Source organism: Aulostomus chinensis, chromosome 9 (genome assembly GCF_037954235.1).
Source record: "Aulostomus chinensis isolate RoL2024-O1b breed Wild chromosome 9, RoL_Achi_v1.0, whole genome shotgun sequence".
Lineage (NCBI taxonomy): Eukaryota > Metazoa > Chordata > Actinopteri > Syngnathiformes > Aulostomidae > Aulostomus > Aulostomus chinensis.
This window is the reverse complement of record NC_141328.1, coordinates 9594200-9621456: the sequence shown is the minus strand read 5'-3', so window position 1 is coordinate 9621456 and position 27257 is coordinate 9594200. Positions and strand designations below refer to the sequence as shown.

At 40.3% G+C, this 27257-nt stretch overlaps 1 protein-coding gene across 2 annotated transcripts in view; it reads left to right on the top strand.

The window, feature by feature from the left end:
* Nucleotides 1-3199: 3199 nt before the first annotated feature.
* Nucleotides 3200-27257, top strand: part of nup210 (nucleoporin 210) — a 33849-nt gene continuing 9791 nt past the window's right edge. For both annotated transcript variants that reach the window (XM_086213635.1, XM_086213634.1), the window contains exons 1-31: nt 3200-3827; nt 4464-4603; nt 5480-5611; nt 6269-6365; nt 6600-6750; nt 7158-7290; nt 7513-7671; nt 8686-8754; nt 8847-8953; nt 9581-9721; nt 9848-9985; nt 10135-10290; nt 11134-11332; nt 12373-12518; nt 13409-13627; nt 17312-17485; nt 17600-17792; nt 18115-18221; nt 18486-18590; nt 19402-19503; nt 19709-19837; nt 20079-20206; nt 20287-20422; nt 20518-20580; nt 24215-24394; nt 24479-24559; nt 24922-25053; nt 25293-25451; nt 25832-25923; nt 26042-26216; nt 26921-27096. In XM_086213635.1, coding sequence (XP_086069761.1) covers nt 3667-3827; nt 4464-4603; nt 5480-5611; nt 6269-6365; nt 6600-6750; nt 7158-7290; nt 7513-7671; nt 8686-8754; nt 8847-8953; nt 9581-9721; nt 9848-9985; nt 10135-10290; nt 11134-11332; nt 12373-12518; nt 13409-13627; nt 17312-17485; nt 17600-17792; nt 18115-18221; nt 18486-18590; nt 19402-19503; nt 19709-19837; nt 20079-20206; nt 20287-20422; nt 20518-20580; nt 24215-24394; nt 24479-24559; nt 24922-25053; nt 25293-25451; nt 25832-25923; nt 26042-26216; nt 26921-27096 — 4280 coding nt within the window. In that variant the 5' untranslated portion in view covers nt 3200-3666. The remainder of the gene's footprint in view (nt 3828-4463; nt 4604-5479; nt 5612-6268; nt 6366-6599; nt 6751-7157; nt 7291-7512; nt 7672-8685; nt 8755-8846; nt 8954-9580; nt 9722-9847; nt 9986-10134; nt 10291-11133; nt 11333-12372; nt 12519-13408; nt 13628-17311; nt 17486-17599; nt 17793-18114; nt 18222-18485; nt 18591-19401; nt 19504-19708; nt 19838-20078; nt 20207-20286; nt 20423-20517; nt 20581-24214; nt 24395-24478; nt 24560-24921; nt 25054-25292; nt 25452-25831; nt 25924-26041; nt 26217-26920; nt 27097-27257) is intronic.

Sequence of the window (27257 nt, the reverse complement as noted above, 5' to 3'; positions counted from 1 at the left end):
AACCAAGTTGGAAGAAAAGTCACTTCATGTATGCTTTGCATGTGTAATTATGATGGTGTTATTAAGTCCAGCCAATCGGAACCTCGCGCCAGTCAATGATGAGCTTTCATTGCCATGTTGTCTGACTCACTCAAAAGGCCTACATCACCTTTGGCTAGAAGAATCATTATGTAAAACACTTCAAAACCACATCTGCTAATCAAACTGTATCAAACCACTGGCACAATCCTGGAGGTGCGCCGCTGTAATGACTTCAGAGCAGAAAAGTGGACGGCATTGAAATAATACTGAACTCAGATGGTGTAATTAAAATCCTGCAACAAAATTGTGTTTTATCTCAGGTTCAATGTTAATCACAAAATATGATCTCACACAATAATCAAGGAAAGATTTTTTTTTTTGTATCTCTCCTCCAGATTAAACACTGTGTTACACTTTCAAATTTATTGCCTGATACATGATTCAGAACCATGATCTTTAAAGAGCAGCATTTTCTAGACATGGGTGATATTTGCTGAGTCATAAAATGAACTTGCCTCTTTAACATTATTACTTTTCTTGCTCAGGTTGAGGATAATCTACAGGTAGCTTTCAGTGACATCTAGGGGTGAAAATTGTGGCTTTTCAACTTGTCTAAATGATGTTACCCAACCAAACACAACAGCCACAGAGAGGTTCATTTTATAGCTCAATGAAAAAAAAGCAAGTGCAGAAGTTTTCATCAGTTACCGTACTTGTGTCAGCCGATTTCTAACAGCAGCATTTGCAGTCACCTATTTGGCAGGGTAAAAATTTCTCTTGGGCAGGTAAAAATTGGATTTGCATCCTAATGGATTTCATCAATCAAACGCAGCTACAAGATGTGTCAAGGATAAGTCAAACACTCGCAGGTCACCATTAGGGCAAGGACACTCAAAGTTATCACTTTATCTCAGTAAACAGTAATAATCCACTGAGATGGCTTAACAATAAATCACACTTTTGGAAATAAATTCATGTTTTTTGTTGACATGGTGGCAGGGCAGGGTTGGTTCAAGTTTATGAGGATTTTTGAGGCCGTCTTTAGTCATAGGGTTGTTTAAGATTGTATCTTATATACAGGTGTCACAAATGTTTTGTTAAACGTTTGTTAATACATGGAAAGGGCACAATAATGTAACATTGTTATGATATATAACACCCCATTATTTCAACAGCCTTGAAGTCTATAAAAAACGAATGTTTCACAAGCAAAAAATCAAAACTGTATGGTAGTTTTAGTGGATACATCTAAATCCTTTTGGGTTGTCTTCATTGTCTGTAATTCATTACAAAACTGTGAATGAAATAGCTATAATCAATATTGTTACAGTATCACTGCATCAAAGGACAATGTGCAATACGAGGGTAATGTACTGAGAATTATCACCTAACTTTACAGCTTTCTTTGTTCAGCTGTCTGGCTTGCAACTTTACTGTTTTGGTTCATTCACATCATTTTTACAATCTTGCTTTGGTCCCAGCAAACTGTTTTAAGAGATGAAGCTCTAAAAATCCACTGAGCATAACCTTCTCAGCACCAAATGGAGGTACCTTGGAGACAGGAAGCATTTGGTTAGTGAACACATTGGAGCATTCAACAGTTAAAGACAGATATTTTTCCTAGGAGCTGATAAAGACCAAAACCAAGCAAATGCTGATATTGGACACCAGGTGGCCAGAAATCGGCCTCTAAATGAATGGTAGCGTTTCTCCATAATGAAAGCATATGCAGGGGTGTTTGTAGTGATTTGGAGGCACCAGGCAAAGATCAACAGTCCCCCTCTATTTAACAAAATATGTGAACAAAATACTAGAGTTGGAGCCAGCTGTTTTCAGTCAAGATACTAAAATTAGGAAGCTTGGCCTGGCATAGAAATTTTGGTTTGTTTTCTGAGATATTGTTTTTGTTTCTGAAATGTTAGAGAAAGAAGCTTAGCGTCATGGTTCCATCTGAGTTTAGTCATGGATTTTTAGTTTGTGCTCATATGCACTTAGTTATGATCATAGTTATTCAGTGCTTTCATTAGTTGGTTGCTGTTCCTGTTTTTTTTTTAAAATTCAAGTCCCTCTTGTGTCTGTTTGTTCTTCCTGTCACTGTCTTTTCCCCCACCCTTTAAAGTGAATCACCTGTGTCTCATCAGTCTATCAACCCTCTTCGAGCCAAAGCCCTGGCCATTCAGCTCCATTCCCACTCTCATGTTCTCCCACTTGTTTCTTGAGGTGTCATTTATAGAAATTATATGTATCCATGAGAGTTCTGTTACACGTCAGTCTTTGTCAGATCATTATGTTTCCCTGCCTTGTTACACCACACTGTTTGCTGTAGTCATCAGAGTTGAGACTCTTGGAGGTTAATTTATTTTGTTTCATGAATATTGAATTCTTCATATTTTCCTTTCTGCCATTGTTTGCATTTGGGTACTTCTGCACCACTTGAATCCTACTTGTTGGAGACATTTTGTCTTCCTTCCTTGTGGAGACTTGCTGGTGTAGTGAAGAATTCAATCAGTTTAGATTAACTTTCCTAGGAAAGATCAATTATTTTCCTCTGTCATTAATGTTGCACAAGCAATTTTACTTAATTTTCACAGACATCAGACTGAGAGTTGGAGAAGGTAAACTGTCCTCTAAAATCTGTCTGATTATTTTACATTTATATGTACTTTGCTTTTTATTTTGTTTACACTGTATTATTATTATTTGAGTTTTCTGTTTTATTTCTAATTACTCCATGTTCATGTAAACCAAACTTGGTATGTACATGCATCCTCTTACGAAACATTTTTTTCATTTTGTTGAATGAAAATAAATGAATACAAATCTTAAAAAATAAATTAATTAGAGAAAGTAGGCAATTTTTTTCCTCTTCACACAATCCACGTATCTATGCTGAAATACTAAATCATTTCTATCCATAAAGTCCATCATACATTTTGACAATACAGAAAAAAATGGAGAATTGCAGGGAGCCTCAAATGATTTTGTCATCAATATTGTGATATTCACAAACAAACGTGCAATTCATCAAAACATCATGATGTGAACTTGGTATTTCTAAGGTCTCCCTTGCTCCCGAGGCTTCATAGCTCTGCCTGGTTGGGAATTTACAATTAGTCAACATTACTGTACCTTTAAGAAACAGCGTCATCTTCCTTGACCGGGACGTGGTGACGTTTCCCTACTCCCGGCATGCTCACTGGAAGTCCTATAATTTTTAATGGCGGGTATTTGTACTAAAACATGCGGATTCTAGCTCTTCATTAGCCAAGTGAATACAACAATATTTAACTGGCATATGCAAGTGAAGGGTCTACAGTTGGGCGCGTTTTGAAGTGTCTTCGAAGAAAAACAAAAGTAGCGAAGGACCTTAGCACCGGAGGACACCGCAATTGTAACATTACTATCATGCGTCCGTTTGTCCTCCGTTAACGTTACTACCTCTTGACAAATATTTTAAATTGGTGGTGTGTTGTCGTTGAGAAATAGATTCAGTCGCGATGGCCACAGAGCTAAACACCAAATTTCCAAAACTGTTGCACTGTTAGCCATAGCAAGAACTTCATGGGACAAGTGAAGTTTAGCTAGTAGCGTTCTTTCATTCATTCACTTTGCCGTTAGTTTCACAGCCTATAAATCTTGGCAAAGATGACTTTGCGAGAATTGTGTTTATTGTTATGTTTAACATTAATGATAACTCTTCAAGTTTACGGTTCATCGAAATTAAATATACCTAAAGTTTTGTTACCGCTTGCAAGAAGTACAAGAATCAACTTCACGTTGGAAACTACTGAAGGCTGCTACAGATGGTGAGTGAGAAATACCCGTATAGATTTATTGGTCTGAAGCGGAAGCATGCTTTTTCAAGTTATGCCACATGGTTGGAGGCAACTGAGACTTCAGCCTTATCATCGTGGTGTACGGCTAAATGTCTAGACATGTGGCGTAGGGTTGCATTATATTGGAATTTTTATCCGATATTTTTACTTCTGATAACCAGTATTCACTGATGACGTTCACTATTAGGCATGTTCATAAAGTATTTAGAAATTGTACATGTGAAAAATTCATGTAATCATCGTAAGCAGGAAAAAGTAACATTTGTTATTTTTCCAAACTTTTGGAAAAAACATAAATCATATTTACCACATTGCTTACTCAACAGGCAATGAGCAAAGTAGACATACTTGAGATAACCCTGGGCTGTTTATAACTTGATTACAAAAAATAAGGCCAATATCTGCAGATAATATGCAAATGTTGTATAGATCAGTTTCTGTATATCTTATTTATAATAAGTTTAAGTGTCAAACTGCCTTCTAATATAAAAATTTTGTTTCACATTATTCTGATCAGTGATCAACCAGGTTAAAACTAAACCTCACTGTAGCAAAATATAGCTACTTCCATATGCACTATGCTGTATTCTGGTTTTACTTCTCCAGGTCTTCAACCAGACCAGAGGTAGCCAGTATCCAGCCTGTGGATGAGGAGAGTGATCGAGGCTGCTCCAGGAGAGCTGTTCTCCAGGCTCTCTCCACCCAGCACTCCAGGCTGACCAGCATCATTTTGGCTGAAGATGTTGGTAAATGTCATACACACAACTGGGAAATTGTTTTTTGGAACCTGGATGGGGAATCACTCCATCGCAGGGCCAACACATATAGACGGACAGCCTTTCACACACAGCCACATCTACAGTCAATTTAGAGTATTCGTTTAACCTAGTCCCCTCTTGCATGTCTTTGGACTGTGGGAGGAAGCTGGAGTACCCAGAGAGAACCCACACAGGAACAGGGAGAACATGGAGACTCCACACAGAAAGATCCCATGCCCAAATTGTGTGTGTGTAAAAGAATCCCTGGGAAAATATTACCTTAAAATGATGTGCACCCCATTGTGCAATGTAAGCTGTTCAAATTGTGCAAATCTAATTGACAAGCTGTTGCAAAGGGTGATTCTCTTGCACAATACTTTTTCATCTTCCTCCTTTGGTATTGTGCAGTAATGCATGCTTTTTGTGTTGAATTGTCACAGATGAATGGCAGTTGGATACTTTTGCTTTGTAATCAGAAAATCACACACACTGGTCTTTCCACATAGGTCTCACCTTTCAAAACAAATGGTTTGACATTGAATGTCGCCTAACTTGCTCCTGCTGTTGGAGTTTAGCAAAACATAATTGTTTATAATTTACAGAAGCCCTCTTGACAGACCAGAAGCGCCACAAAATTGGGTAACTGGTAGAGTACTCCAGTAGACTACCAGAGAAACATTTACACTGACTTCCATTTCAGTCAAAAGTTAGATTTCTGATTTGTTTGATCTTATTTACTGTTTGTTTAAAAAAAAAAAAAAAGCAAGCCACTTATGAGCTTCTGTTTGGTTTATTGTGTTGTGTACACACGTGTTGTAACTATGATGCCCCCCCCCCCCCCCCCCCCCCCATTTCTATTGGCAGTTTCAGGACAGGTACTGCGTTGTGATGCCATTGTCGACATCATCAATGAGATCCAGATCGTGTCCACCACCAGAGAGCTACATCTTGAAGACTCACCACTGGCACTCAAAATTCATGCATTGGACTCAGAGGGTAAAGTTCTTTTCAGTAGTCACTGCTGGTGATTATGAAATATTCTTTTAACTCTAGAAGAAAACTATCCATGTTGAACAAGTCTTGACATACTGTATACTGTGGCATAATTTTCTAACTGTAACAAGTCCATGTGGCTCTGCTTATTTGCTGCAGCCCAAAAAAAAGAAAAAAATCCCAACACAATAGCCAATCTGCCTCGAGGCAGTGTTTTCTTTCCCTTTAGGCTTCTACTGGGAGGTAGCTGTGTTTGTTCTGTGCGACTGGTTCCATTTGAGGCAGACACACTTAGTTTAATGAGCTGTAGCTACAGTCTCTGATTCTTTGTGATGATGGCTCCAGGGCCTGGCATTTTGTTTTTGTTAGCTTTGGCCCTAAAAGAGCATTTTAGATTCCTCAGATTGGGTGCATTGCAAAAGGATTGCTACAATCCTGCAATCAAATGGCTATTGCTTTTGCTATTGAGCTAATTCAGCTGCCAGAGCTTTCAGACAAATTTGCTCAGTGTCCATTATATACTTAAATGTATTCTCAGACTTACTATAAATATATGCAAATGTGTTGTTTAAAAAATCTTGCATACACACATCTTATATTTGAGGTTTAAGGCTTAAAGAAATATTAGGTCTGACTTTTGCATTTATTTTTATGTTGCAGGAAACACCTTCAGCACCCTCGCAGGCCTGGTGTTTGACTGGACTTTAGTGAAAGATGTAGATGTGAATGGATTCTCTGATTCTTACAATTCATTACGGTAAGGCTCCCTGTGTTAATACTGTGTTAAAACTCCACAGAGCTGTGAAGTACAGTCAACATTATACAGTCTAACCTGCCTTGTAGAGCTGACCATAAAGATGATTAAATTTTGTGTAAGTTTGCCAAATTAGTGTGTTGCTTTAATGTTGCCTCGTCTAAAGAAAGGGAATCATTCATGATATGATATTAGGGAGTGTTTTAGGTCGAATCTAACGTCTCCTCTCTTTTCAAGGGTACTAAAATTCTCGGAGTCCACATACACACCCCCTGGATACATATCTGAAATGGAACGTGTTGGGAAACAGGGTGACATTATTTTGGTGTCAGGACTGAAAACGGGACATGCTAAATTGAAGGCAAAAATACAAGAATCCTTGTATAAGGTAAGCTGTTAGAGTGGAGATATTTCTTAGTTTTTTGACATCAGCATTAAACACATTTAAATATTCAAATTTATTACTTGAGTCATAGATGGCCTGAAGCTTTCCATGGTCTATTTTTAAAATGTGTAAATTGTAACAGTAGATTAAAATTAAATTATGGTGTCTGGGATGGCTACTCTGCAGACTTCTAAAAAGAGCTATAAGATTGCATAATAGTTACAACTTTGTTTTTTTCAGTCTATTTAAATAGCTTATTTATTGGCCAAAGAGGACAGTTTATTTTTTTGCAATGATACTTGCAGTTTAAAATTGTGTCGTCGTCTATTTTCTGAATAGTCACACCAGTTCACTCTGGTTTGCTGAAGCTGACGCTGTATTGTTCGGTAACCATGGCATCTGTACCACAGGATGTGGGTGCAGCAGAGGTGAGACTGCTGATTCTAGAAAACATCCTGCTAACTCCTGCTCACGATGTCTACTTGCTGGCTGGAACTTCCATCCGATACAGGGTCCTGAAGATAAGACAGGGCACAATAACAGGTGTACATCATTGCACAAACTCTCACTAGCTCCATAATGTTCCACCATCTGTGGACCAACTAAAATGTTTCATAAAAATGCCTGGTATAGTCTTTGGACTTACAGAATTGAACAGTCATGTCGTGTCAATCAGTGTCATTTCCTTTTCAGTTACAAATCTGTGTTATGTGCAGAGAAAGCTGCTCTTGAGCTAATTTGTGTTTTTGTCTTGTGTTTCTCAAGAGCTCCCTATGCCTTGTGATCAGTATGAGCTGCACCTTCAGAACAGTGTGGTCAGCCCTGATGGAAACCCAGAGGTAGCTGTTGCCAGTTTGGATCAGAGCACTTCCACAGTTAAAACAGTTCAACTGGGACACATCAATGTGGTGCTGGACCATAAGAGTATCCTTATGTTGTAGTTTATACATGGTTTAATGCAAAGTCTGATGGGGGACTTCCTGCTAGACAAAGCTTGGAACAAGGCACCTTTGTCACACGTTCTTATATTACTTAACGGTTTTGTTTGTGGAAGCCTACATTATGTTGTTTGATCAAGGGTCAAATATTAGGCCAAGCTAGCCTTTGCTGTATTACTGAACTTCAGTATACACCAAAAACATAAAAGCTACAATGTTTTAGTCTTTGGTTATGCCATATAAAGTTGGAAAACTAATATTCTGTGGAACAAGCCTTCAATTTTCTAAATAAAACCAGCGCAGCACATACATTGAGCACACATATCAGATCATTTGTTCTCAAATAAACATTTATGTTAGCTAAGTATAGTCCACATCACACTTAAGTAGTTAATCCAGTGGTCATAAATGGTCTCTTGAGCTGTCATGGAATGTCAACCATTCATGGAATTCAGTAAAACAAACCCTGTTTAAAAAAAAAAAAAAAAAAATTACAGTAGTGGCATTATGAATAGAAGTTATGTCAGTTTTATTCTAAATATGTGACAAATAAGTTTTGAAATAATGATAATTTGTGACCCTGTAATAAAGGGCTGAAAAATGTCTAAAATATTCATTTTCTGTGTCCTATTTATGGATTTTCAATTTGGCAAGTATTGACTTTATTGCCCCAGTTTTTGTTCCAGCTCCTACCTCCCAACACTTTTCATCTTACTGTTTTTTAAAAAAGATTTTGGGCAAGATGAAAGACAGTTACCAAATGTCAGTAGCACTGAGTCTTGAGTGTTGGGCAAAAAACCTGAGCGTTAACTCCCAAAGGTAACTTGGATCATACATATACTCCAAATTGTTCCAGAAGAGCTTTGTTTTTCTCCGCCCTTCTGGGCATTTTGAGCCAATTTGCCTTCGATTTTATTTAAAATACTAACAAATAATGTGCATCTTGTAACAAAAATATGTTGAAGAGCTGACTTCATTTTCCTTAGTAGCGTCTATTTAGGTCTTCGAATGCAAGGAGTGTCTCGCCTACCCAACAGCACTCTATATGTGGTCGAACCGGGCTATCTAGGTTTGCCTCTTGCTCTTACTATTAAAAAAACATGTTACACACCTGTTATGAGTTTAAATATTTAGTTCATCTCTTGTTTTCCTTTTGTTTAGGATTTAAAATTCATCCAGGAGACAGTTGGGTTCTGGAAACAGGCAGAGAGTATGATATCCGTATCGAAGTATTCGATAAGTCCGGCAATAAAATGTACCTCTCTGATGTAAGTAAGCTTTTGTTATACAATTAACCTTTATGAGTTTGTTTTTGAATTAATATGTATTTTTATATCTGTCAGTAGAGGATTTGATGGTAACATAAAATTCTTGTAGCATTAGGGCAGCATGGCTCAGGAGTAGCCATCACCGTCAGTTTGTCTATGAATGGGTGAATTAGTTTTATTTTGTAAAAGAAACAGGCATATCATTTGGCAAACTGTCTGAAGTTTTCACATTTTATCATTGGTGCCAACCTCTACATTAGCAGTCTGACTTATTTGTCTTGATGCTTTTTTTTTTTTCGTTTTTTTCGGGTGACATATATTTTGATTTACTTGCTTATGACTGAGGTGGAATGGGATTTTCTAAAGCTTGGTCATCTTAAATCCAGTGCAGCCCGAGGAACATCTGAGAGACATTAAAGAAGAATGAGTTAGGGTGCATCGAGTCTTCCTGTACTGCCCTATGAGTTTTATTACCAAAATTTCAAGTGGTGTTCAGTTTAGTGGTGAGAAAAAGGTCATTGGAAGACGTCAATCTTGACAGAGCATCAATGTGTGTGATTTGTATGTCTATTTTGATGGAATTAGGCCTACATCTAATGTCAAATTGAAATTTCTCTTATTTTGCAGAATGTCCGTATAGACACTGGATTTCCTACAGAATACTTTGAAATCCTGGAGTCTTCTCTGAATGGATCATATCATCATGTCAAGGCACTAAAAGAAGGCCTAACTCTAATTGATGCTACCCTGAGAGCTGTTGTGGATGAAGTCAGTTTAATTACTATTTTGACCCTCGCACATTTCCAGCTGGAGCATCATTGTTGTGTAACATTTTTCTTCCACTTCATTGGAGAGAGCCATGACCATTTCCTGCGGCCTCTGCTCTGTTTTTAGAATGGGAGCCTCCACCCGCTTGTCAACCCAGTCCACAATGAGCAGGATGTGGAAATCTATAACCCCATAGTTCTTAGTCCCAGTATTCTCACATTTCCATGGCAGCCCAAGGTTGGAGCTTATCAGTATACAATAAAGGTAATAATCTTATTGGAATACGTGAGAGACTTGAATGGCCTTGAATCTGTCTCTAACTTTTGAATTCTTTTGCAATCATTCTTAAATTCAGATTATTTTTGCTAATCTTGATGCAAGCAATAAAATGCTTTTCTGTGATGATGTGACAGGCAACAGGAGGGAGTGGAAATTTCAGCTGGTCCTCCTCCAATACAGCTGTGGCCACAGTGACCGTGAAGGGTGTGATGACGACAGTCAGTGACATTGGTGTCAGTGTAGTTAATGCTCATGACCTCCGCAACCCACTCCACTTTGGCCAGATGAAGGTATGTTGACATGGGAAATGGGCACATTGTTTAAAAAAGCTGTTACATGAATATAGTAGATAAAACAAGAAGGATAATCCTGAGTTGATAGTGATTCATGCTGTACGTGTTGAGATGCAGAATATGGCCATTTTCAGCATTAGTTTGGTGTGACTGCTTTGCTTCTTAATTCAGAGACCATGAAATAATTTTCTTTCATTAGCATTGCTTGGTGGCTCATCCCACTTAATCACACACTTGTGCTGAAGTCACAAGTGTTTTGGTTGTTTCAAAAATTAGATGTCTGTCGGATATTATTGAGGCTACATTTTTTAACAGGAATTTTAATGGCTGCAGCTTTTTTTCACTGTTGCAAGTATTTGTACGGCATTTCGCACTTGCACATTTATTTTGAGGTGCTTGCACCCCTTGTGTGCCCTTGGTGTAGTCAACCACAGCTTAAAAACTGAACCGAAATAGTACGACTGAAATATAAAACAATTTCACAGAAACTGAAAATAAAAAATCAGGAAAGGAAATTGAATCTTTCCAGTGTTCAGCCTGTTCATTCTCTTTGCTTGCTACTGATCCCAGTTAAAGCTTTAATAAAGCACACATTTAATGAAAGCATTTTATATCTTGAGATCATTCGGGAGAATTGAAAATAAAATTGATAATAAAGTATTTAGTGCATGACTATCAATCGGGACAACATAAAATTCTGACAATACAATAAATTTTATATCCAACTTCCTTGTATGGCCATAAAAGTATTTATTATAGCTAGGTCACAGACTTATAACTTGAATCTTCTCATGTTACTGTCATTCCCTCCCCTGATAACTCAGATATTTTGCTCCTCAGGTGTATGTCGTTGAGCCTGTGGCAATGGACTTTGCTCCTTGCCAGGTTGAGGCCAGGGTGGGCCTGGTTCTCGATTTGCCCCTCAGGATATTTGGCCTGCTGGAGGAAGAGGAAAAAAAGCGTGTCATGTTAAGTGACTGCTCCCACTTCGACCTGCAGGTTGAGGAAGAGAGCCACGGTGTCTTCCAACAACTACAGGGTAAGTATCGCTTCTGTGACTGGATTGGATTTTGAGGCAACAAGTTTCCAAGAAAAAGAGAAATCTTTGCCGATTGTGGCATGTCATTCAGACTGAACATGGAATGGCATTCAAGCTGAAGGTCACTAACCAGTGGACGCACTGTCATGAGAGTCATTCATTGATCCCCTCTTTATGTTCAAATTAGTCAATGCGAGATTCAGCTGCTCATGACGCCTGGCCGTTCAGCGGCCAACTGAACCAGAGACAGGCATTGAAGTAGTTTGTGGTTTTGGTTTATTGAGCAGTGCTGTGTTGAAACTGAATGTGTTTTGACACTAAATGGATAATTCTTTCTTAGAAGATATTTTATGCTTGTAATTTGTTGTCACAGAAATCCCTTCAGTGATTTAAAAAAAAAACAAAAAAAAACAACTTAAGTCTATTGAGTTCCCCAGGAAAGCACTACAGAAGGAAACTTTTGAATCAGTCCTTATACTTTAGCTCCACATAATTTTGGAAATACATGATAAGCACAAAAGGTGCTTTTTGGGAGCAAAATGCTTTTTATTAGTCATTCACATATGCATGCATGTATGCTTTTGTACTTGTTCTGTTTTGTTTTTTATGTTTATGTTTTTATATTTGTATACTCAGTCATGTGAAGATGTGGCATCTTCAATTTGGCACCTGCAGGCTCTCTCCAAATGACATTTTATTGTTCAAGTACAGTGACAATAAAGATAGTTATATTATGGCACACATAAATAGCCTGATTGATTAATGCATGTGCACAATCCCCTTTTTACACTAAGCAGTTTAGATTGTTTATGGCTTATACATCCTCTGTTTTCAAGATCTACAGTTTTATAATTCCAGAATCTTGTATAATTAATTAGAAGATTGAGCTGGTACAAATAAGTCCTATATACTCCAGGGATGGTTTTAAAGGAAGATAAATGAGTAGGCCTGTGTGACCAATTGGAGTTGCTTGTACATTGTCAATTCTCTCCTGTTCTTTGGCATCCTGAAATACTTTTTTTTTTTTTTTCTGGATACAGGGAGGCTGGCTCCAGGCCAGGGTCACTGCAGTGGTGTGAGAGCCAAGGCTGTAGCCCCTGGGTACACCACGCTTTCTGTCAGCTACACCCACGGCAATGTTCACCTCAGTGCAAAGATCACCATAGCTGCCTATCTTCCTGTCAGAGTAAGTCCTTCTGGGATCTTGCTCAAGATTAACTCTAATATTGGCCTCTTTTATACATAATGGATATTTCTAAAGGCCTTGGGATTGTATGTCCAACTATTTATGCACTCACATGCCTCACACGTTTCTTTTTGAATGCTATGTGGCACCCGTGGGGTGCAGTAATCTTGAACTTTACCTGAAGCCTTTGTTTTGATTTTTCTTTATTTCTTTAACTCACCTCAAAGTGCCAATTAGCTTTGGTCCTCCAAAGACGCAAACTCACTCATGCACATTCATACACGCAGCTCCCTCTTACAATCAAGGCAGCAATTCAATGATCAGCAAGTGTTAAAATGTTCCCCTCTCAGGTGTCTTCAAGGCTCCATGCATTTCAATTATGCATTATACACTTACAACGCTGATTTGTACATCTAGGTTTGCCTCCTGCATAGGAATGATTCTAGCAGTTGTGGTAGAATACAAAATTTAACAGTATGACATGTGTTATGTTGAGGTGACAAATCTCTTGTTGTGAAACATTCATCACTCTCGAATCACAGATAGCTCTAGCTTTTCTGAATATTACATCCAGGTTCTAACATGCTGTTTGAGGATCCATTTTTTTAGCCTGTTTTTTTTAATCATGGGATTCAATAGTGGTATTTAGAATATGCAGACATTCTTCCACTTAGCCCTGGCAGGTTGAAATTGACCCAGTTTTGTTTCACTGCTGTGTGACTGTGTATTAGATGCTTCATGCACTTGAAGTTTCTAACATATAAATTAATACATGCATTAATATTACATTATGTCTGTGCTCCTTTTGTGTTTTTGTTTTCTCAAAAGAGTCACAAGACTGTAACTGTGTGAATGAAAAGGTTTCATGGTAAAATAATGTCATTTTGCAGGCAGTTGACCCTGTATCTGTGGCTGTGGTGACTCTGGGATCCTCTAAAGACATGTTGTTTGAGGGGGGGCCACGGCCTTGGGTTTTAGAACCCTCAAAGTTCTTCTTCAACTTGACTGCTGAGGATGAGGCCAGTGTGAGCCTGACTCTGACCAGCCCTCCGTCACATAACTACAACCAGCACTGGGTCAGAACAACCTGCCGAGCCCTGGGAGAGCAGGTAGGAACTAATAATGCCTCATTTTTATGATGGACCAGTTTATTTGATCAAAGAAAAATAATATAGTTATTTTTATAACTTGTACAAGAGTGACCTGTTAAACATTTCAGGGCAAAGAAATGTTTGATTTTTATCACTTTTTTTTTCTTGGGCACAACAATGTCGTTTTTTAAAGTATTTTTAACAATGTCTTCCTTACTGCCACTTGACCTGTCAAACTGCTGCTCAAATTCAGCACTTAAGTTGAAACGGATTCTTGAGCAATACAGTCAACATCATTTCTCACAGAAATAGTAATATTATATCATGATACAATACTTGTCTCAAATTTAATGGGAATGGTCATGTAATACCCTTTTCACACTGAAAAACGCATGGGTTTTTGGACCCGCGTTTGCTTGGCATTAGGGCGTATTCAAGCTTCCAGAAAACCCGGGTCTGAACTCCCGCTGTGAGGGCTGCATGCCTGTGTTTTTCTCTCTCGTACGTCATCGCGCTGACATCATTTCACATAAATGTGCGCTGGAACACTGAGAGGTAAACAAACGACAACGTGGACATCGCCGAGTCGAACGTTAGCGTTGTCGTTGCATGCATTGCAATGTTGTCTCTTTTGCAAAGCATACAAACTCAGCGCAGATTGGAAAATGTCCGAGTGCTAATGCAGCGAAGGAGGCTGGAGTTTTTGGTGAGTCTGGAAGGGAGCCGAAGAAGCTACAGGCAAAGCCTGGCAGTGACAAAATCAGGATGTGACAGGAAGGTTGCGTGAAACCTGAGACGACGCGGGTTGCCTTTTTCACACTGCAGGCGAGCCGAGCCACTAAACACCAGGGTCACTTGGCGAGTCGGTGGACGCGGGTCGAAATGGCGAGTTGGTGGACACGGGTCGAAATGCTGAGTCAATCCTTTCAGAGTGCCCAAAAACCCGTGTTGACCCACGTTTTTGGTGCAGTGTGAAAGGGGCTTAAAATAACTGGGCTTCATCCATCCATTGTCTATACCGCTTATCCTGTTAAGATCAGTTTATGCTGGAGCCTATCCCTGCTGTCATTGTGTGAGAGGCGGTGTATAACCTGGTCAAGTCACCAGTCCATCCCTGGGTCAACATATTGAGATAGACAGTCTATCACACTCACACTTGGGCAATTGGAACCTTCTTGTTGGGGGATGACATATTAAGAACTGCAATACTGTGTCTCCCTTCTTCTTCTTCATCCATCCATCCATCCATCCATTTTCTTCCGCTTATCCTTTTAAGGGTTGCGGGGGGGGGGGGGTGCAGCCTATCCCAGCAGCTTTCAGGAGAGAGGTGGGGACAGGGGGGGACAGTCCATCACAGGGCCAACACATAAGCCCCTTTCACACTGCACCAAAAACGTAGGTGAACACAGGTGTTTGGGCACTCTGAAAGGGTCGACTTGGCATTTTGACCCACATCCACCGACCCTCCAAGCTACCCGGGTGTTTAGTGGCTTGCCTCAGCTCTGCTCAGCTCACCTGCATTGTGAAAAAGGTAACCCACATTGTCTCAGATTTCCCGCGACTTTCCTGTCTCATTCTGATTTTGTCCTGTCAGGCTGTCACTGTGGAAGCCCCGGGGAAAAAAAAAAAACGGACTCGGCTGCGCTGCAAGAGCTGCTACCTCATCTCTCAATAAAGTTTTGGCCTCTGCCATAACATCAGTCTTCCTGTTGATTTCCCTGAGACTCTATTGCACTCCTTTTTTTTCCAAACAATTTACATGTGTATGATCTTACGTGAATTAATCTGTGCTTGAGAACTCCCACCAACCGGGGAACCCTAACGTGAACTGCGCAAGTGCGACCGCGTTTATAAACAACTTATATAGCGATCTTGCGCATCTTTTTTTTATCAATCATGGGAGAGCACTGGCAAGATTGTGAAGTCCGCGAGCTGCTCGCCATCCGAGGTGAAGAGGAGATCCGGCGGCAGATTTCTGGAACCGTACGGGACACTGTGATTTATGGGAACATCACCAGCATTTTGAGACAAGGCGCACTTTTATGTGTATGATGACGTTGTCAGCGTGATGATGTACGACAGAGAAAAACACAGGCACGCAACCCTCACAGCAGGAACTCAGACATGCGTCTGCTGGAAGCTTGAATGCACCCTGATGCCGAGCAAACGCAGGCACAAAAACCCGCTTTGACACGTGTTTCAGTGTGAAAGGGGTTATCTAGACAGACAACCATTCACACTCACAGCCACGCCTACAGTCAATTTAGAGTATCCAATTAGCTTAGTCTCCATTTGCATATCTTTGGACTGTGGGAGGAAGCCAGAGTACCCAGATAGAAGGCACAGGGAGAACATGCAGACTCATCAAAGAAAGATCCCGTGACCAAGCCAGGGCTCGAACCTGGAACCTTCTTGCTGTGAGGCAATGGTGCTAACCACTGTGCTGCCCTGAACATCATCATATTTCTTTATTTTCTTCTTCTACCTGAAAGTTCCCTACAAACAAAAACAAGTGTCTCACATGAGGCTTCACTTAAAAACAATAGACTGAACAGTAACTAACCCATGTCTCATTACCTTGTACAATAGCTGGATTTTCCAGATCATATGAGAATTGCAATATTCTGAGATCATACGAGAGTCCTCATATGTTCAATGAGTCTTTTAAATTATCAGCCCGTGAACTTATTTCAGCGAGCTTCATGTCAGGTGTTTACTCTGACAATTTTGACAAGATTGAGATGTTAACGTCTGCTAACGCACTTCCTGTCATAGTTTCCTCCAGTTCCTTTTGTTGTTGGAGTAAATACCCTCGCTGACTTTTTGGCTTTCTTTGCAATTTCAATAATTTATCTTCAATAATAAAGTTGTCTGGGTTAGAATGGTATGTTATCCTTTTGGTAATTTTATTTTTTCCTTGCCATCATGATGCAGTGTTGAGCAAATAATGCTTCAGAAAATTTAGTAACTCTATTTGTTCTTGAACCGCTTCCTATAGATGTGTAGGTCCTCAACAGAAGTTGAGACAGCAGGAAATGTTTATCAACACTTAAGCCTTCATTTACTTTCCTTGCTGCAGAAAAGCTGGAAGTTATTTACTTCATTGATCCCTGAAGGAGTCTTCTCACTGTTGCACAGTTGATGATGTGAAGTTTTAGCACACACTGTATCTTTGTACCCTCTAAAGTGTTGCTCCACCCGAATTACACTTCAAGTATAATTATCCTTTCAGGTACTCAGTTAGGTGCCTTGAACGCCTGAGAACATTTTGTCCCACTGCATTACTTCATGGTGACTCCAGAATGCCAAAATCCCCAGCCACATACTTAATTTTTTTTATCTTGAAGCTAACATAGACTGACTATTAACAGTAAAACCCTGTAAGAACTCTCACATCCATCATCCTGTATAATCTCACGAATCAACAAACACTTTGATTTGAGCTACAAACAAACAAACAAACTAATATACTTCTGCTTCAGTGCCACTATGAACAAGTTTAGCTGAATCTCTTGTGTAGTGCTGGAACAGAAATAAGTTATTTTTTTATTATTTTAACTGAAATGACGGTCATTGACTTATCATGATGATAAAATAATACTCGATCACAGTTGATAGTTGTAGGTTGAGTATCATTTTATTATGACAATTGCTCAGAAAAGTTATTTGTCTTTTCTGAATTGTCCTCACCTTATTTGGCAGGCACTGGAGGTGACCGTGGGGAACAAGGCTAGTGTGACAAACCCTTATCCTGCAGTGGAGCCAGCACTGGTGAAGTTTGTCTGTGCTCCTCCGTCTCGTCTCACCCTGGTCCCTGTGTACACCAGCCCACAGCTTGACCTGACCTGTTCACTGCTGCAGCAGAACAAACAAGTGGTGTGTGTTTCCCTCACAATTATCAACAAACCGTCCCTCTGTGTTTTTAGTTGAATTGATCTCATTATTTGCTCATTGCTGTTCACACTTAAATCAATGAGATCATCTTTTTAGGTACCTGTTTCAAATTACCGTAACCCCATTTTGGACGTGGCTGCGTTTGACCAACAAGGAAGGAAGTTTGACAACTTCAGCTCTCTCAACATGTTGTGGGAATCAACCAAAGTGTCCCTGGCAAGTGTTGAGCCCACGATACCCATGGAGCTTCAACTCTTTGAGGAGGAAAACAAACAAATGAAACTTCATGGTAAAACTTTGTGACTTTCCCTAAACCTGTAGTTGATTTGTATATTTTGTTTATTTTTATTCATTTATTTATTTTAGGGAGAGTGGGTTGTCAGCTTTAGCCCTTTTGTTTAGAAAGTAATTGCGGGAAAACTGGAGAGGATGGTTTGGCAGGATTTTATGTTAAGATGATGGAGTGCAGTCAGGGAATTATCCATTCACTTATTACTGGGAATTCATTGCTCCATTGCCATTGTGTTTTTCAGTCTATTTTTATATATTAGTGATGGCAACTACATATTACATTTTGTATAATGATTATTTTTGTTTGTCATCTGTGGCAGGACGACAAACTATTCTTGTGCATCATCAGACAGGGATTGCTGCCATTACAGTGACAGCTGTGGGTTACCAGGTTTCACATCTCACAGCCGCCAAAGTGCCCAATCCGGTAAAAACACATTTTCTCGCTTCCTCTTAAAAAGCAGTAGTCGCTGTATGAAAATAACTGCTGCCATTTTCAAATGTTGTTGACAATGATTGTCTTAAAGCTACCTTGTTTAAAATATTTATTATAATTTTGCTCCTCTGATCTGGTTCAGCACGATCATTCATGATCATCTGTAATAGATGGATTATTTTGGAGATGTGTTGGCATGTTATCCGATACAATATGTATTTAAATACTAAATGTGTTTCAATTTCTTCTGTACAGTATGACCCTTTGACCCCTGTCTCAGCTGCTCTTGAGCTCATGTTGGTTGAAGATGTAAAAGTTTCTCCTGATGCAGTGACCATATACAACCACCCAGATGTGCGGGTAAGAGACATACTTATCAGTCAGGAAGTTTACTTAAGGTTAGAATTAAATGGATTTATTGTGTTGGTCAGACTAAAACTGGACTTTTGAAATACATGTGTAACTCTTTGACTGAAATCCACTATTTGAATTACTCAGTTGGATATGTCGGACGTGATCACAAAAATAATGGAGTTGGAATCTAATTATTCTGGCATGTGTACAATTTAATCGGCCTGGCTTTCTGAGTATGTTCCGCTTGCTCCAGTTTAATGCTGAACCCAGAAGTCAACAAACAGATTCTTCCACATTTGCATATATTGTGACATTTACTGTAGTCCTTTTAAATGGCCTAATCAAGCTTTAACTGTTGTTCATTCTAACTGCATGTAAACATACTCAGTGCTGTGGTCTCATATCACTGAATTCGCTCATCCTTATGTAAAGTACTAAGACATACTGGTTTTTCATTCCTTGTTTGACTGTAAAATGTGTATTTGATTATAATAAATACATAATTTTCTCTATTTTGGTAATTTGTAAAAGATTTAGTGGAATCATTCATGCCCCTCGTCTCTTCTCGCAGTGGGCCCCTTTCTCCTAATCTGTTGCGATAAAGGCACAGTGTTAAGCAGGTGCTGGGGTTAAATAACTGCTAGTGACCTGTGTGAGAGGATTTAGGACGTGGGAGTGTGTTTCAAAGGTTCCCTTTGATGTTAAGTGCAAGGCTAGCTGGATGTCAGAAAGCTGGCAGCCAAACATCCCCAAATATGGAATAATTTGAGTCATTTTCAGCGCTGTCACAAACCATTGCTTGTGTTTTGTCTTGCAGGCTAATCTGGCCTTGCGAGAAGGTTCAGGGCACTTCTTTGTCAACACCAGTGTTAAAGCAATTGCAGATGTGATATATCAGGAGGCCCAAGGAACAGCTCAGGTAAGAGGGACTGATTGATGTGTGATTAATTTAAGAGGAATACAAAAAAACTATCGATAGTGTAGATTCTATATAATTTACAAGAAAATTGTTTCTTTTCCTTAAACTGGTATTGGGTTAGCTTCCACAAAAAAGACTTAAGTAAATGTATAGCATTGAGATTTTGCTTATTACAACGTCTGCTTGGCTTGCTGTGTGTGCCTAGGTTGCCCCCATCTACCCAGGGGTGGTGAAAGTGATGGTTCATGACCTGTGCTTAGCATTTCCAGCACCTGCAGAGGCCACAGTCCACATTTCTGACATCCTGGAGGTTTATGTGAGAGTAGTTGACAAGGTCAGTTTCCAGCCCAATAATACCTCATCATAGAGGGTCTCAGGCACTGCTTGACTGGATGATCCCTGTTATCAGTCACAAAATATTCCTTATAAGCCTTGTGAAGTCTAAGTACTAAATATGGTTGTCCTCTTGCTCTTTCCTCCTCAGATTTCCACCTGTCTTGAATTAGCGTTAGGTGCTGTCTGTGAACCAAAGTGATTATTTCACTTATGATGGATGTCATTCATCTCAATTGCAGGTGGAGATTGGTAAAGCTGTGAGAGCTTATGTTCGAGTCTTGGATGATAATAAGAAACCTTTCCCGACCAGCTATTTCCATTTCATGAATCTAAAACTCAAGGCAGCTTCTGCAATCGTCTCACTAAAGTAAGTCACGAGAAATTTAGAGTTAGGTTTTTGTCAAACAAAGAAGGCCTCATGTTATTTTCTGATTGTTCCATTTGCAGACTGTTACCAGAGTCCACAGAAAGCGATACTGCTGTCTTCTTAGTGAAAGGTGTCTCCATTGGTCAGACTACTCTGTCAGCTGTTGTTGTGGATAAAAATGGGAAAAAAATTGCATCTTCACCTCAACAAATTGAGGTACTTTTTGTGTGTTTGAATCTTGAAACAATCAGACATACTTGTGACTCTTGCATACATGTTCTCTTAAGCAGGTCACTTTATTCTCTCTGTAGGTATTCCCACCATTCAAACTAATTCCAAGGAAAATGACTTTGCTAATCGGAGCAATGATGCAGGTGTGTATGATTTCCATGCTTTGACTCAATCAGGGAACATTTGGCCTTAGTTTATTTGGCCAGAACAGTCAGTCTCCCTAAGATGATGTTAGCCTCAGTGATATTCAGTTTCCAGCCAGCCTTTCATTTGAACCAATACAAACTCTGGTTATAAAGATTTCAAGTTTCAAGATTTCAAGATACTGTATTGTCATTTCCACATACAGTGTACATGGGAACAGAATGTAGTTTCTGTTGCTCTGTTTATCTGGCATAAAATAGATGTAAAATATGGAATAAAAGTAGGGGGGAGTAAAATACCAATTGTACATAAAAATATACACATAAATACAAATTGAATAAATACAATCGACTGGAATCCATGAGATTGAATTTATACATGTATAAAATATTCAGTTAAGGTGCAGCGGGTGTTCATAGTGTTTGCGGTGGGGAGTGTTTAAGGTGCAGTGGGTGTTGTGATTGTTTGCGGTGGGAGTCAGTGATGGTTTTTCATGTGATCTTCAGGTTCAGAAAGTTCAGGACTCTGACAGCTTGGGGGAAGAAGCTGTTACAGAATCTGGCTGTGCTGCTTGTGGTGCTGCGGAGTTGTCTTCCTGATGGCAGGGGAGTGAACGGGTTATGGGAGGGGTCAGAGGGGGTCCTTGAAGATGGCAGAGGCTCTACTTGCACAGTGTGGAAAGTGTCCTGGGGGGGGTCTTCTGATCCCTTCATGCAACTGGTCAGGACGCTCTCCACAGTGCCTCTGTAGAATCTGGTGAGGATTGGTGGGGGCAGGCTGGCTCTCTTTAATCTCTGCAGGAAGTAGAGGTGTTGTTGTGCCTTCTTGATCATGGTGGTGGTGTTGAGGGGTCAGGTGAGGTCATCAGAAATGTTCATTCCAAGGAACCTGGTGCTGCAGACTCTTGTCAACGTGGATCCCTCGATTAGCAGTATTTACTGGTCAGCTGATGTCCTTCTGAAGACAACAACCATCTCTTTTGTTTTTTCCACATTAAGAGACAAGTTGTTGTGGCACCACCTCAGCAGTTGTTTCACCTTCTCTCTGTAGGATGTTTCATCATTGTTGCTGATGAGGCCCACAACTGTTGTGTCATCAGCAAACTTGATGATTATGTTGGACCCTGACTTGGCAGAGCAGTCATGGTTGAGCAGAGTGAACAGCATGGGGCTGAGCACAGAAACCTGGAGGGGGCACCTGTGCTCATCTGTGGTTTGTGATGCTCTGCTGCCTGTCCAAACACTGTGTGCGAGATGTTAGGAAGTCTAGGTTCCAATTGCAGAGTGAAGTGGTTAAACCAAGTGCGGAAAGTTTGAGAGCCAGTTTTGGAGGGATAATTGTGTTGAATACTGAGCTGAAGTCGACAGTATTTATTGTCCAGATGAGAGAGGGCTGAGTACAGGGTGTGGGAGATGGCATTGTTGTTTGAGCGGTTAGGACGATATGCAAACTGTGTTGGTCCAGTGAGTTGGGCATGGTGAATTTGACATGTCTCATGACCAACCGCTCGGAGCCCTTCATCATGACAATTGTCAGTGCCACAGGCCGGTCGTCATTGAGAAATGTCACGGGTGACTTCTTTGGGATGATTGTATATTTTTGAAGCTTGAAGGCACAACAGCTGGGCTCAGAGAGATGTTAAAGATGTCTGTGAGGACATCTGTGAGCTGGGTTGCACAGTCTCTGAGCACTCTCCCCGGGATGTTGTCTGGGCCAGCAGCTCTCCATGGGTTTACTCTGGATAAAGTTCTTTCTCAAGCCAGCAGTGTCCTGACAAAGTACCTGATATCCAGATGGGGGTAGTGCTTTCCTGGCTGGCGTGTTGTTTACTGCTTCAAACCATGTGTAGAAGTTGCCAAGTCTGTCAGGGAAGTGAGTGTCACTGTTTTAAGCCTTGGACTCAGTGATGGCGTGACTGCCCTGCCACATGTGCCTGGTGTCCCTCGTATTCCAGACGAGACTTTTGATTTTCTGTGCATACTGACGCTTAGGTTTCCTGATGGCCATGGAAAGCCAACCTGATGCCCACCTCATCTCGTGTTTTAAAGGCGGCATTCCGTGCTTCGAGCAGAGCATGGACCTCAGATGTCAGCCAGGGCTTCTGGTTTGCGTGTGTGGTCATTGTCTTTTCAACAGTGACATCCACAATGCATTTCACCATGTAGCCAGACGCAGAGTCTGTGTCCTCCTCCACACAGATGTGCTGGCCATAGGTTGCTACCTCCTTTAATATATTTCAGCCTGTGCTCTCAAAACAGTCCTGGAGAGATCCTGTGGTCCCTTTTGGCCAGGTCCTGAATGGTCCTGTCCTCAATTCTGGAGCATCTCAGCAGGGGTCTGTATGCCGGAATTAGCACAACAGAGAGGTGATGTGATTGTCCAAGATGGGGGTGAGGGAGGGCTTATCTCAGCTTCCCGGATGTTTGTGTAGACCAGGTCTAACATGTTGTCTCCCCTGGTGGTAAAGCACTGCCATCTATCCATGAAACAATCTCATTTCTTTACACTAAATTTAGTAATATACTCTGGTAGAGTGCCATTGTCGTATTTCCTTGCTGTGATTATTTTGAACAAAAAAAAAAATTTTTTAAGAAGTGTTGCTGTGATATAATATGATCTGATGAGGGAATTTGTTTTTGGGTTGTCTGTCCATCACATTCTTATGAAATCTCAGAACAGTCTTCAGGGAATTCCTCCAGATTTGGCACAAAAATGGATCATGGATAAACTGAAAAGATTTGATGGTCAAATGTCACTGTCACCCCACATGACCCCAATATTGTGGGAACACCTAAGGGAAATTTCTTCAAATGCACTGCATATGTCCACTGGTACTCGTGGATGAACTGAAATGACTTTGGTCGTCGAGGTCACAGGGACAGGCACGTTTCATGGAAGCATACAACTGCAATGCAATATTTGTTGTCATCCTTATATTGGTGACTGATGCTGTCTCTTAAGAGTGAGCAAATTAAAAGTACCACCAGCTACTGGACTGAATGGCAGGGTAGCATTCGTCTTTATTCATTTCAAGCTAGCAGAGGTTCTGCATGCTCTGATTTATATTTATTTTCAAAAGTTCAGGCAGGTATGACTAACATGACTTTTGAATTAATTTCTGCACACAAAAGTTCCACATTGCAGTGAGTAAAACAGCAAGACATTTTTCCATACCTGTCAGTCCCAAACAAAAAGGCTCGTATCTAAAAATGTTCTGTCCAAATACTGTTACACAGTGGGTGCACTAGGCTGCTGCTTCTTCATGTGACAGATTTTCACAATGACTTGATTAAGAGCTCTGGGGATCAGAGTTATATATGGTACTGTAACTCCAGGTTCTGTGAATACAGGCACAGCAGGGTGTAGTTGCATCTCCTCTTTGCTGCTCACCAACACTTCTAGAGGAAGGAAATGGTATGACAAGAAAGCCTTTTGCTATTTCAGCCCCTATAAAGTGTCCCTTTTTAATACACAAAGGGTAACAGCTTTCTGTAAATTATCAAACCCTGACTTGATGCAAACTGTTGTCTAAAATGTCAGTGGCGATCTCACTCATGTAAGATTGATGTTGTTTTTTTGTTTTTTTCTCTCTCTGTCTAACCCTCCCTTTTTCATCCTTGCTCCCATTTATAGATCACATCCGAGGGTGGCCCTCAGCGGCAGTCCAATATCCTTTTTTCCATCTCCAACAAGGAAATTGCCTTTGTTAACAGCATGGGTCATGTCAGGGGTATTACCATTGGTAATGTCACTGTGACTGGACTGGTCCAAGCTGTTGATGCTGAAACTGGAAAACTAGTTGTTGTGTCTCAGGTAAATGTCTCATGTAAATATATATTCATGGACTAGTGTGTGGGTGTCTTAGCTGTCATAGATAAAATTATTTTTTTTCTTCAGGATCAAGTTGACGTTGAGGTTGTTTCTTTGATGGCCATCCGAATCAGAGCACCAGTCACAAGAATAAAGACGGGAGCACAGGTAGAATCATTTTGTGGAAAAATGTCCCAAAATCTAAGCGTCACTTTTTTGGGGGGGGGGGGGGAATATTCAGCATAACTGCAGCTGGACACATTTGAAATAGATATCATGGATATTCTCAGCTATTGTTTCCCAGGTGATATTTCCCCATATTTCTCATCTGTCTTTTAATGGTATCCATTGATCTAAATTGAGATTGCTTTAACATGGTACTAGCCCACTTGTCATCACTACAAGTTAACAAACTTCATTTTTCCTTTATTAATCCATTCCCTGGTTTCTGGTCACTGTTAGACGTTTCCTGTGTGTATGCAGCCTCAGGGTGTTATTCGACGATTGATTTATTGGGTTTTCTTTTCTAGATGCCTGTATATGTGATGGGTGTGACCAATAGTCAAACGCCCTTCTCCTTTGGTAATGCTGTACCCGGCCTCACCTTCCACTGGTCCACCACCAAGAGAGACATCCTGGATGTCCAGTCGAGACACACTGAGGTATCCATCAGTCAGGCTCATAGATTTGACCTGACATGCAGTTTGTGTCAGTGATCCGTTTCCTATTTTTGGCTCCTGTTGCCTTTATCAGATCGACTTGAGAAATGCTGTCCCTGCAAAACAGTATGATTGTCTCTGCTTCCTTGTCAGCCTCAGCCTTGTCCCTGGCTTCTCATCATTGTTGTCTTTTTATTTGATTTGCTGCTTCCCATCCTCATAATGGCGCCTTTCTCCTTCAGGCTAATGTGGAGCTCCAGCCTGAGCACAACTTTGGCATGAAGGCGACTGGACGGACAAGAGGGCGGACAGGGCTTAAAGTGGTGCTCAGAGTTACTGACCCCACAGCTGGGCAGCTTTTTGGTAATCTGAGGGAGCTCAAAGATGAGATCCAGATCCAGGTACAACACTTCTCCTGGGCATACTCCTAAAAAAAATAAAACAGACAATAAAAACATTGTACACATTTCTATGACCTAAGTACCATTGGGTCTTTCACATAAAAATGATAATATAGTGATGTGTTGGACCTCTTTGCTCATCATAATTGTCTCCCTCCTGCTTGAGAAAGATGGCAATAAAGGCAGCACAACATTGACATTGAGCTTTTGAATATCTGAAGTTGTTAGCTTTGTTAAGTGATAAGACTGCAGATTAGTTAAAGCTGAGTGCATCCAGCTTCAAGCTGCATTAGACTATGACATGTCACTAGTGCCAAAACGTCAAAGAATAATTAAAGCTCCCTAATAATTGGAATTTCAAAATTTTTGCTTTGATCAAGGTCTATGACAAGTTGCACATGCTTAATCCTGAAGTAGAGGCTGGAGAGATACTGTTGGCTCCAAACTCAGCCCTCAAACTCCAGACTAACAGGTGAGTTTCATTCATATATGCAGGAAGAAATATGGATTACTTCTACAAATGGTATTACTGCTTTATAAAAAAAAAACAACAAAAACCATGTTGATGTGATTATATTTCTGTGTGATAGAGATGGCGTGGGTGCAATCTCGTATCGGATGCTCTTACCAGATGACCAGGTTGTTATTGCTCAAGTTGATGACAAGGGTCTCCTGTCCTCTGGTTCTCTGACTGGAATCTCATCTCTGCTGATCACTTCGCAAGAATCCTTTGGTGTCAATCAAACTCTCATCCTTGCAGTGAAGGTCAGTTTAAGAGTCACTGCATGGGAAAGTATGGTGGTTTTCAATGCATGCTTATTTAGATATTTTCAGCGAAAATAAACTCTTTGAACAATTTAAAAAGTTATTATTTAGTCTGCTGAAACTTGTTAAATGTTTCCAACTCCAAAGTGCCCAATTGAATATCAGGGTCATGAAAAACCAGGAAAAGTCATGGAATTAGAAAATGGCAATTTCCAGGGGTGGAGAGGTTTGGAAAAATAAATGAAGCAGAATGTTTGCTTCACAAATACTGTTGTTATTTAGCAAGGTACAGATTAGATCAACGGAGAAAAGTCTATAATAATTTATCTGAAATTACTCAAATAAATGTTCAAATTTGATATCCAAATACTTATAGTTAAATTAAATGTATGCTGGTAAATTTTAACATTAATTTTCATTTCGTTTATATGTAAACAGATGTTTCATAGAACGTCTGGTCATAAAAATTTTAACTTGAAAGCATGGAAATGTGATGGAAAAAACCTGGAAATGTATTGGGAAAAATCAAATTGTCTCTCAAATGTACACCACTCTGCAACACAATGTGCCTAAATTGCTCTATCCTCTACTGGCTCCTGTTCAGTGACTGGTCCCTCTGTGATGGCCAACAGTAGTGCTGACCCATAAAATGACAGATGACACTGTCCCTGCAGCTACTGAGTGCACTTTCCTTCTTTCCGCAGGTGGTGCCTGTGTCCTATGTGTGCTTCAGTTCTAGTCCACTGCTCTACACATCCACAAGAGACAAACTGAAGGCCTTCCCCCTGGGCATAGTTCTCACTTTCACTGTCCACTTTCATGCCAGCACTGGAGAGGTTCTGCTCAGCTCCAACACCCACCTTACCTTCTCAACTAACAGGTCAGACACCACCCCACCTATAGATCCTTGTCCTTTGTTTCTAGTTATTTTGGCTGAACCGTGAATGGGCGAGCTCTAGAAACCCTTTGTGAGTGATATCAGTGCAAAGGTCAAGTGTCATGGTTTTCCTATTGGGCGCTGCTCTTTCAAAGTGATCGTCT